Source organism: Cucurbita pepo, chromosome LG18 (genome assembly GCF_002806865.2).
Source record: "Cucurbita pepo subsp. pepo cultivar mu-cu-16 chromosome LG18, ASM280686v2, whole genome shotgun sequence".
NCBI classification, from domain to species: Eukaryota; Viridiplantae; Streptophyta; class Magnoliopsida; order Cucurbitales; family Cucurbitaceae; genus Cucurbita; species Cucurbita pepo.
In genome coordinates this window covers 5,370,588-5,381,541 of record NC_036655.1, presented here as the reverse complement: position 1 = coordinate 5,381,541, position 10,954 = coordinate 5,370,588, and the positions used below count along the sequence as shown (strand labels likewise).

At 36.2% G+C, this 10,954-nt stretch overlaps 2 protein-coding genes, 1 long non-coding RNA gene and 3 other non-coding genes across 8 annotated transcripts; 1 reads left to right on the top strand and 5 right to left on the bottom strand.

Moving 5' to 3' along the window:
• Positions 1 to 311: 311 nt before the first annotated feature.
• On the bottom strand, positions 312 to 400 carry LOC111780752. Its single transcript, XR_002812895.1, has one exon. It is a non-coding gene; the product is annotated as a small nucleolar RNA snR60/Z15/Z230/Z193/J17 (small nucleolar RNA).
• A 64-nt stretch (positions 401 to 464) lies between these two features.
• LOC111780761 lies at positions 465 to 545 on the bottom strand. Its single transcript, XR_002812905.1, has one exon. It is a non-coding gene; the product is annotated as a small nucleolar RNA U83 (small nucleolar RNA).
• A 330-nt stretch (positions 546 to 875) lies between these two features.
• On the bottom strand, positions 876 to 977 carry LOC111780759. The gene has a single exon (XR_002812903.1). It is a non-coding gene; the product is annotated as a small nucleolar RNA Z43 (small nucleolar RNA).
• Positions 978 to 1,740: 763 nt separating this feature from the next.
• Positions 1,741 to 5,808, bottom strand: LOC111780124 (protein LIKE COV 1-like). 2 transcript variants are annotated; one of them, XM_023660418.1, is made up of 7 exons: positions 5,629 to 5,808; positions 4,748 to 4,800; positions 4,258 to 4,367; positions 3,809 to 3,976; positions 3,621 to 3,728; positions 2,296 to 2,415; positions 1,741 to 2,081 (listed from the first exon to the last, which is right to left on the bottom strand). In XM_023660418.1, exons 1-7 carry the CDS (start codon positions 5,779 to 5,781, stop codon positions 1,984 to 1,986), a joined length of 810 nt encoding a protein of 269 aa, XP_023516186.1. In that variant the 5' UTR covers positions 5,782 to 5,808; the 3' UTR covers positions 1,741 to 1,983. The 2 variants fall into 2 exon arrangements, with proteins under 2 accessions (XP_023516186.1, XP_023516187.1); XM_023660419.1 differs by lacking the exon at positions 4,748 to 4,800 and having other exon boundaries at positions 5,629 to 5,779.
• Positions 5,792 to 7,910, top strand: LOC111780126. The gene is made up of 3 exons (XR_002812798.1): positions 5,792 to 5,879; positions 6,061 to 6,137; positions 7,390 to 7,910. It is a non-coding gene; the product is annotated as an uncharacterized LOC111780126 (long non-coding RNA).
• LOC111780123 lies at positions 6,891 to 10,653 on the bottom strand. Of its 2 annotated transcripts, none has more exons than XM_023660417.1 (4): positions 10,550 to 10,653; positions 8,158 to 9,751; positions 7,935 to 8,079; positions 6,891 to 7,695 (listed from the first exon to the last, which is right to left on the bottom strand). In XM_023660417.1, the coding sequence occupies exons 2-4, from the start codon at positions 9,658 to 9,660 to the stop codon at positions 7,004 to 7,006; spliced, it is 2,340 nt and encodes a 779-aa protein (XP_023516185.1). In that variant the 5' UTR covers positions 9,661 to 9,751; positions 10,550 to 10,653; the 3' UTR covers positions 6,891 to 7,003. The 2 variants fall into 2 exon arrangements, with proteins under 2 accessions (XP_023516185.1, XP_023516184.1); XM_023660416.1 differs by lacking the exon at positions 10,550 to 10,653 and adding an exon at positions 9,976 to 10,331.
• Between the last annotated feature and the right edge of the window lie 301 nt (positions 10,654 to 10,954).

Genomic DNA, 10,954 nt, shown 5'->3' with positions numbered 1-10,954 from the left:
TGAGTAAACGGTCAGCAAAACCCTCACAAGCCAAAAGCTTCTTTCTAGCAGTGTAGCTGGGATATTATAGCTCCCAACGTATCTCACTGAATAAACACCCCAAAAAAGAGTACTAACACTGTATAACAGACAAAGAGATTGTACGAACAAATTCACCTATATTATCAAAAATGGACTGACAGACAAGTAAGAAACCACTTAACGCTAACGACAGAGTCGACACCAAATTAACCAATCGGCCAATGATGAAAAACCAATATCGATTCTGTAAAACACATTGAAATGAAGAAGCAATGAAAGTATAAACTGAAATGGATCATCAGATAGGAGCGAAAGACTAAAAGATGTATAATCACAGTACATTCAGTTGAACTATGCTTATAATCATCACATGACCCAGACTCATACGACCCTCCAAAATCAAAGACAAAGTGTTATAACACAAACAAAACATTAGACATCAAAGCCTCAGAAGGAAGGCAGTAGAGGTAATTGTAATCACAAAAGATCATACAGTACGAATACCAATTTCCTCATCATCGACATGTACAGGACTCGNAGTACACACATCATGATATACTAGTTTACGACATCATACGACGACGCTCATACATCATAAATCAGTTTCCAAATGGCAGAATCAACAAAACATTCGATACTATCACCTAGCTAATCAACAGAGAAGGAGAACGGATAATGCAAATGGCCTCATAGAGTAGATTAGAGATTTCAACAGGCATGAATTCAGACATATGCTTGTCAATAAAAATATATAATCATAGGCCACCATAAAGGGGAAAAAAATCTAAATCTTCGCATAAAAGACGGAAATCGTTTTCTAATCCTAGAGAAGCGTAAAGAGATTTCAATAAAAGGGACTCAGAATATGGGTGGTGATATATCAGGATGGTCGTCAAGGCCATTTCACACAGCCATTACGACGAACGAGACCTTAAACATGACAATCGTCATCGCCCCCTTCAGTACAACATTTAGAAAAGAAGAAGCATAAAAGAATACTCTGAAAACCCTAATTTTGAATCAATGGTAGACTGCAGTGACCTAAACGACGAATGCAAGTGTGGGATTGAAAATAACGTAGGTTGCTTTATATAGAAGGGGGAAGGAGACTCGCTGCTAGGGTTTTCCTTGATTTACGTTGAGTTATACTAACCTACGCGAGGACCCATTTTAACAATATACGCCTCCTGACCCTGAGGGAAACCTGAAATCTTGACTAACCGTTGGATGAAATTGAACGAACAGTTGCGATTTAACCGGAGCAACCCTAAAAAATTGTATTATATGGTTTTTTTTTTTTTTTTTTTTTTTCCTTTCCAAATTTTCATTTTAGATCCTTAATTAAATACACCCTTATTTATTGATTTAAATGATTTTTATGAATATATTGATGTACATAAAAATTTGTAATTTTTTTTTGTTAATATATCTATTTAAAAATCATTGTTAATAGAAGTCAATAAGAAGATATGTCAAAAAATACATTAACGAAACTGAACTTCGACTTTATTTTATTCCCAATGTCGAAGATTTCAGGCTGCTAATATGGTTATTTCTTTAAGATCATATGAGAAATGTATGTTATGAGTATTGAAAAAAAAATGATTATCCAAAAAATCTTTGAGTTGACGTGTTTCATAGTGCATCGATATATCGCTGCAAAATATGTACAGTCTCAAATATACATCTGACGCAACAGAACTATGTGACTCACCAAGAAGAAGAAAGTAAACACTCTCGATTGAATTAGAATGAAGAGAAGTTCTAATGCACATCCATTTCCTACTATACTGGATCAACAACTATTTTTTATGACATTAAATTTCAACTACGAGAAACAAATTTCTATTATAAGTTATGCTTTGCCGACTAAAGGTTCTGAGCCCAGCCAGGCAGAGCAACTAAATTGTCATCCCCAAAACCGTATATTGATTAGCAGCCAGCAATTCTACATCTTCGGTCTCAGCTTCTAGTCAGTCTTCTAGCATCAATTGGCCGGATATCTGAATCCAGTATGGATAGTATCTGTGGCATCGACATGCCTCCAGACACGACGATTTCTGCAATTTAAGTAATTAGTTTCCTTTTTACTCTTAGAAAGCTACAAGTCATGTCCTCTTAGATAGAAAGATAATTCCTGATCAACCCTTGAATTTCCTAAATTATTACTTGTGTGTGTGTGTGTGTGTGTGTGTGAGGGGGTTGAAATTGGGGGCTTTTAGTTCATTTGAAATTCAGGTCAAACTAGATAATGACATAAACAGAAGAACTCACCGATTCCCTCCCGAACTGATAAATTTGGTCTAATAACATCCTGAGAGTTGACTAAGAAAACATCACCGATATAAAGATGATTGGTGGGAACGTACACACAACACAGCTCCTCCTCTCCANTGGGGGGGGGGGGTTGATCAGTATATAAACTTCGCAGCACCTGTGCATTACAGGTTATGGCAGTTGAAAAAGGTGCAACATGACTAAGAACATAATTAAGTTACCCAAACATAAAAAGAAAACAGTTCACAAAGTAGTATTTGGCAACTTAATCCTCACCTAAGGCCACTCATCTGAAAAGCTCATCTTGCCGCCAAATGAAGGCCATTTTTTTCATTTTTAAAGTTGTAGGGAGAAATTAAGAAATATTCTTAGAAAATGTTCAATTTCCTCCGCAATCTCCAATTTTCTTGAACTTTTCATTACCTTCTTATTGATTTATTTTCATTCTTCAATTGGACAACTCATAAAAAAAACACCCATTTTTTTGGTACCTCACGATTTAAAAACACTGGTTCGGGCTGCCCACGGATGGTTAGCAGCCCATCCACATTCATACAATTTTTAAAAACGGTGAAAAAAATATTAATATAAATTTTTAACCAAAACTAAGAATCTAAGATATAAAATTGAAGATAGATTCACGAGAACCATAAAAATAAAATAAACCCTTAAATCAATAAAATGCTAAGAAGCATGTATAAAAAGCATGATCAGAGATATAATAACGAAATATCATTTCTACAAAATTAGATATGAATACATAAATTATTCGATAAAACATATTGCTATACCCACAATGTCAATGATTTTCATGTTCGAAATAAGCATGTGGATCCATGTGTGATAAGTGATAAGGGTATTATAGGTTGAAGTTGGTTGTTTTCATGAACCAAGTTTACATTTCAAATTATAACATTTACAGTAAAAATACTACGTGCAAGAAGATATCCCACAATATGAAACCAACGCAAAGTAGAAATCAGTTACATATCTGTAATGCTAGGCTGTCATGTAACAAATGTTCGTGAAGGTTCCAAAACCAGCTAAATATAAATCAAATCAGTCATGTTTATCAAGAAAGATAAAAATGTAATATATTTGCAATTATATGCTCCAATAAGAAAATCTAACATTTATTTTTAAATCACCTTTGTATTGTGTGTGTGAGAGAGAGAGATAGATAGAGATATACACATGCGATGCAATGACTAATGAGATTTATTAAATGACCAACAAATATCGGGATGTCAACAAGTCTAGAAGGTGACCCAAACTATCTCCTAGGGTTAGGCAGAATGTTACTGAAAGAAATTGAAGCACAAAATAACGTACCTGGAGAGTGACAGTTGAAGTAATGAACCCAAATGCATATTCACCAATACGAGGGTGCCTAATGATGGCAACTTCCTTGAAGGCTTTGGTATTTTGATCTAACAGAAAATGACGAGATTATAGATGGTTCATATATAAACCTGACCAAGTTAAATAAATACACTTACGAAAGATGTACCTGGTGAAATAGCAGAACTAATCTGCTTAGAAGCATTGTAAATATGACGAACAAATGGCATGCGCTTGATGAACCACTCTCCAAGAGCCAAAACAGAAGCACCCAACCATGATGACATGAACACCCCAACAAGGAAGATGAACGATACAGATGTTGCAAATCCAAGACCTATTCAAGAAATGAGAATAAGCTAATGATAAGAAACTTTGAAATTTACAATTTAACAGGTTTTCGCAATGAACGAACACTCATTAATCATCTGGCAATATAAGCATTTACATAATTATTTTCGATATTTCCTATCTGAATATGAGCAGCAAATAGAAAACAGATATTGATGAGGTAAAAAACGATGATCACTCATGTAGGTAGTATAAAATGCACACGAAACAAATTGCACATGGACTGAATGGGTTGAGACGAAGTGTTCAGTGATAAAGATTGCTTACCAAAGATATTAATTCCAAGTTTTGCATAGATCGGAGAAAAAAATCCATCCACAAAGTGAATAAACCACCACGTTATATAGAAAGTTATTGCAATTGGAAATAGAATGACACTGCAAAACAGCCAGATGGTAACTCGTTAAGGTATTAAAACACTATTATCACTTATCACCCAGCAGTTAGCACAATGACAAACAAATGTAATTGGAAATCCTGGTAAGTTGAAGACAAATAAATATTTACTTCCAATTCAAAACCTATTACCCTGCTGAACATACTTTCTGAATCAAATAACAACTCTATTCCATTACAAAAATAGAACAAACTTTCATTTGCAGTTTTCAAACAGCAGCCTGAAAGTGCAATTTTAGCAACGATGGCTACAATGCATATGCAAGAAACGCTACCTATCAAGTTTAGTTTATATGCCATGTTTTCTTAGCATCAAAACATTGAATAAAATTAACTACAACGAAAAGAAAAAATAACAAACCATCCGGTCATGAACTTTTTTGAGGCCCAGCTCCTAAAAACTCTGTAAAATGTCTGCACAGTAGGAGAAAAAATAGATATTCGAACCCCGTTGGTGATAGAAAATAAACACTGATTGAAAATTTGAATAACGAGTAATTGGCTATTCCAATTTTAAATGACAGAAAGGCTAAAATAAGCTTGATACATAAAAAGAAAAGATTTCAACATTCTCCATCAGCTAATTAAGTTGGTGTAGTACACATCCATAGCTATTCCAACTATAGTATTAATAACTTCATAGAGTAAACTAGACATTTAAAAGATTTGAGTTTTCAACATCCGTACTGAAGTAAATACTCCCATTATTTTTTTTTTTTTTTTTTCTTTTGAGAGGAAGCAGTTGTAAGTATTCCATCGGTAACTTTTCAAAATCGAAAAGAATTGTGAAGTTATCAAACTCTTGAAGGAGTGCCTTTTTATGAATCATACAAGAGCGACCACAAGGCATCTAAAACATAATCTCTGAGGGCCACAATTCAGAAATATCGATTGGATCAATTGACCCCTACAGTGGAGAAACACCTTGATAATTCCAAAAGCGTAAGACTTCTAACGTATAAAATATGGTAGAGTGAATAATTAAAGTACATAAGGATGAACTCGTGCTCCAACCATGACAAAAACAGTCCACCAAGCAACACAAGAACGAGAAGAAACAGAAAAATGGGAGAAGAGGAGGAGGAAGGCGACTGCCACGATTGAACTGATTAACACAAAACCAAACCGAACCTAAAATCGACTGCGACACACAGAAATTTCAAGATAACAACAAGCAACACCACTGACTAGCTTCCAACGATCAGGAGGTAAAAGAATGAATTGAAAAGAAGTAAAGAATACCTCGCGTCCAGTCTGCTGCGAGGACGATGAAGAGGATGACGGCTTACAAGAGGCAGCAACGTCATTTGGCGAGCCGGCAACGGGAATTAGAAGCTGTAGATCTCGCTCTCTATCTCTGCTGGCGATCGCAATCGCCGCTTTTTCGTCGGCCATTAACGGCAGCCCCTATTGGAAAGCCCAGCCACAGCGTTCTGCAGCTTAAAAACCTTCGCCCCGAAGACAGTAGACCGGCAACAAGGCAACCCTTTGAAGTCAGAGGCTGAATTTTTAAAATATTTTAAGATTTATCTCTGATTAATTTTTAAATTTTAAAAGTTTTTTAACTTAAAATAATAATAATAATAATAATAAATAAATATATATATATATATATATATATATTTTTATATAATTCGTTTTTTCTTACACTCTTTCTTTTTCCCTGTCAACAAGGACGAAGGTCGGCGTCTATGGCGTGTGGGATGGGAAATTGGGGACCTGTTATTCCTCAAAGCGTCGCAAATCGTCGGGTCAGTTTCAGTTTATGTATGCTTTTTGTATTTTCCATGTCTCAAATCATTGATTTGATATCAACTGCATTGTTAAATCTTGAATTTTGTTCTCCTAAATAGCCGCACAAATTGAAGCTAAATGCCCAATTTGTTGATGGCCTCCACCATGCTAAGAAACTCCCACATCCTTCTCCTTCCCCACCTGATTCCGACTGCATCTATAATGGCGTCCACCGGTTTAGAATGACTTTAGATTCCATTTCGATGCCTGTTCTTTTTACTGCTGCAGAAGTTCTTATTTCTTTCAAAGAAAAAAACACACAAAACCGTAGAAATTGTTAGACCAATCAACTAGGAAAGAAAGTTCCTACGTTTGTGCCCCCCTCGTAATCATATGGACTCCGTCTTAAATGGAATGATATGCATTCACAACACAAAGTGTAACAGTCCAAGTTCACCACTAGCCGATATTGTCTGCATTGGCCTGTTATGTATCGCTGTTAGCCTCATAGTTTTAAAACTCGTCTACTAGGGAGAAGTGTAAATCATTGCACCTACGGTCCAACCAAGTTTCCACTAGAAATGCTTAGTTCCCATCTCCAACCGATGTGGATCTTACTACCCACCGGTGTCTGGCTCTACACCATTTGTAACATCTCAAAATTTGAAACTCGAAATCAAGGGCGATACGTAATAGACCAAAACGGACAATATTTGTTAACAATAGACTTTTGTAAAAGATCGAAAAGAGTTCATAAGTTCATAAGTTCATGCTTTAATGTGATAACTTTTTCCTCGAGTATGCATTGGAAATGTAAAGATTAGGGGTATAGTAATTGAAAGTCTTTTAGTATATACAAACTAGAAGATACAGTTTTCTGTTGTTATGTGAAGGATTCCTCAATCAGACCACTCAAAATCAGTTTCTCTATGTCATTCACAACTTCCTCTCTTTCACTTCTGGAAGATCCATTCTTCCAACCAAAACCCCACATTCCATTCATCACTTCTTTGCACCATAGGTCTCTACTTAACACTGCATATACAGTATCTACAACAACACTATCACCCTGAATTGTTTGGTAACTCGTTAGAGTGTCGATGTCGTCGCTCACTTCCTTCACCAGTTTTTCTACAGAGATCTCTGTCTTTGTTTTGCACCTATCTCCTAGCAATAAAGAATTGGCTACTTGTAAGTCGTCATGGCCTTTACGTTTGACGATTTCGATAGCACAATCAATAAAAGGTTTCGTATTGGGGGCTTCTTCAGGATCATTGCAGCGAGATGCTGCCTGCACCATTGTTCTACCATTTAGATTCAGATCAAAAAGCTCCCCTACATGAAAGAGAAATGAGGAACTTCTCAAAAGCAATGCTTTCAGATTGGTTCCTTGATCGCAGCTTTCGATATCTGTTTCGGTATGACTGTTGGGATCAATATCTTCGACTATACTCGTGTTGATCTCGATATCTGTTTCGGTATGACTGTTGGGATCAATAGCTTCGTCTATACTCTTGTTGATCTCGAGTTTGGGGCTCAATAACGAGTGAGAGTTTGGGCTCTCCTTGCAGCATTCTACAAGATGTAGAATGAAACTAAGTATAAATCATAAACATTTAGACGATGGCAAAGTTATTCAATCTCACTTGGACTCTCTCTTGGATGAAGATATATGAGATGCATGCAAGTATGAGAATAGAAGATGAATGCATTTTGCTTTCCCCTTTGGGGTTCTATGTTGATGAACTTCTTTAAGATGAATGATTAATAACAGTAGATATTGCAACAAATCTTGTTTGTGATGGAAATTTTACCTATAATCTTTGTATCACACTCGTCGATTTCTTTCTCGATACTAGCTAAAGCCATAAGGGTGGTAGAATATTGATTTATTGGAAGGTTAGCACTTTCATTTGTATCAGTATTGTCATGATCTTTCTTGGCTTCAACCATGTGAGTCTGTAAAATAAACTTTGTATCACTCACAAATTGAAAGTGTTTCGTGTACCAAAAGTTAAAGGATAGGTAAGAACTCACAAATGAATTAACTTCTGAACGAGCAGGCACTGCTGCCTCCTTTTTCTGGCAATCACGATCATTAGATATCGGTCTCACTGCTCGTCCCGGCTTAGAATCTGGAATGGGGCTTCGTTGTTTATGAGTTCTGTTCTTCCTTGGATTAGTGGATGATACTTTTTCTTCATGCTGTGGTCTTGACACAACCTTTTCTTTTGTAGTCAATTTCTTTGACGTAAGAATTTTCTTATGAATTGGCTCCTTCTCATGGGGCATATCAGGCATTGGACTACATCTTTTCAACTTCTCTGCAGCCTTTTTCTTAGCGTCAACAGTACCTTTTCTTAATTTCATTACTTCTTTATGCTTCGGCATTTTCCCTTCAGCCTCTTGCCTTCTACACGACTTATCCGAACTCAAACTTCCTCGATGGAAATCAAAACGATCGAAACCCTGAAGTTCTTTCTTTTTCATGCTTCTTAGCGTAGCTTGTTGGTTGAAAACATCCTCATTCGAGGAGACATGTGCTCGGTGTTCCTTGAATACATTAGGTGGAAGAGGCTTGTGTTTTATCAACACAATTGGTAGTACGTTTTCCAACCTTTGTTTGGAACCATAATGATTGTAGGAGTGAGAGCCAGGAAGTTTAAACTCTTTATCAGGGTCACTCTCTATAAGCCTGTTGAAGGGCATTTTTTCAAGTATTTCTCTCAAAGTTCCTTCCTTTGGAGTAGTTTGCAGTGATCTTGATGAAATTTCTTCAAGCCCCATAAGCTTAGCAATCAGATTATTACGTTTCAAATTCTTCTGTCCAGAAGTTGAAACATGACAACAGTTGACATTGTCACTAATCAATGAAGATTTGCTCGAGCTTGTCGATGGAATCTCCGACCCCGAGTCAAAATTTATATCATGAAAACAAGACTCTTCACCAACCGCAACATTTCGTTTCGTATCTCGCCTCACTAGGTTGTCTCTGATCACCTTCTTAACCTCATCAGGTCCATTTCTGGAAGAACCATGTATAGAAAGCTTTGATCTTTGAACCTCAACTGGGAAACTTTCATCTTCAAGATGACAAGAAAAACTTTTTTGATACGTCGTCTTTAACTGAACCGACTCATTCGAAGTTTCTTGCAACTTGGCCAGCATAATCAGAGATTCTCTAAAACTTGAAGTTCCTTCCAACAATTCTTCAGCAATCTCCTCAGTTTTCCTGTCAGATCTCATCCCATTAGACCATGAACCAACCATATGGTTCAACTTCTCAGCCCCTTGACAGACCTCCATGAATGGAAGAGAAGATTGGCCATCTTTTTCATTAGAGATCAGCTCCTCTTTCTCTACCTGAGATACCAAAACCTTATTTGGATTTCTACTTCTCCTACGGCCTCTAACCTTTCGTTCCAAATTCTTAGAATTTACTTTGGATATCTTGAATATATTGCAATCAACCACTCCTTTTGGATCATCACAAGTGATAAATGATCTATAAACCACTGATTTGACACCGTCCAGAGGCATGTTTCTCCAACCTCAGTTTCTAATCATCAATACTTCCATGGTCTTGGCTTCTAAAAATAAACAATCCTTCCACAAGCTAATGCTCGGACGGCTGCGTGCAAATGAAAACAAAGCAAAATGGTTCATCAGATGAGCCAAAATAAATAAACAACGCGGTGAGAAGGTTGAAATTTTCAAACTCGATAACGTAATCAAGCAGATTTTATCACAGTTCATACGAAAACAACTTATTTAAACATACAGCTACAGAGCACATAAACCAAGACAAAGGAGAGAAATTGAGAGAGAAAAAGGAGTGAAACGAAGAAAACTTACGAAACCCAGAAAAGAAATCGGTGCAAAAGGAAGAAAAGACACAAAATTTGCAGAGAATTCCGACGCCCATGTGAAGCTACAGAGCACAAAACTTAAAAGAAAATGAGGAGACGGTGCATTGACTTCGAACAGAGAGTTTCAAAGCAGAGGCGGGGAGAGGAATGAGCTCAAGATTTGGAGCTGAAGTTTAATCTTTGAGTAAAGGGGTTTTCTCTCTCTCTTTTTCTACAGAAGAAGAAGAAGAAGAAAATAGTTGAAAGATCATAGTTGTCATAAATGGGACACACTTGATTTTCCCATACGTGTTGCTGCAGAGTGCTAAAGCAGCAACTCTGTTTTTCTTTAAAAAAAAAAAAAAAAAAAAAGAAAAACAAAACCAGGCAGCAGGAAGGTCAAATCCAACGGCAGCCTACTTCGAATATAAGCAGAGCAACCCTTCTTCTTCACGAAACTATCAGATTTCCATGGAGCTCTGATTTCAAGGTCTTGAAGTTTAAACACAGTATTTAAACAAGAAAAACAAGTGATCTCTTAGAGTGTAAATACAGAAAAATATTCTTTCCACTTTCCATACTGCGAAATAAATGATAAGGATTAAGGTGATGCCTTCCCAACTAAAATTTCTGGGCGATTGTATTGACCTTCGCAGGCAGTCGTTGGATTTCCAGTAAACAGGGCAGGATTCTGGGTCTTGGTTTATTAATTATGTCATTTTTGTCGTTTTTTTAATGAAAAAAAAAACACAGCCGAAGACAAGAGCCTTCCAAATCTCTTGTTATTATTAAAACTATTATTCAATTAAAAATTTAGGCAAATTAGTTCAATAATTATTTAATAGGAATTTGGATACATTTTCCAAATATATATGTATATTATACATAAAGTTAGGATCTTTTTAATATATATGTGAATTATAAATAACAATGTTATATTTTACGCGAAATTATTGAAATTTTTTAAATTTTAAGCTTAAAGTTTA

Excerpts from the sequence above, each read along its gene's own strand:
- LOC111780123 (XM_023660417.1), bottom strand. The coding sequence starts at position 9,660 with ATGCCTCTGGACGGTGTCAAATCAGTGGTTTATAGATCATTTATCACT. Across the intron at positions 8,080-8,157 it reads GTTCAGAAGTTAATTCATTT|ACTCACATGGTTGAAGCCAA; the intron begins GTGAGTTCTTAC and ends TTTATTTTACAG. Across the intron at positions 7,696-7,934 it reads GTGTGATACAAAGATTATAG|AATGCTGCAAGGAGAGCCCA; the intron begins GTAAAATTTCCA and ends TACATCTTGTAG.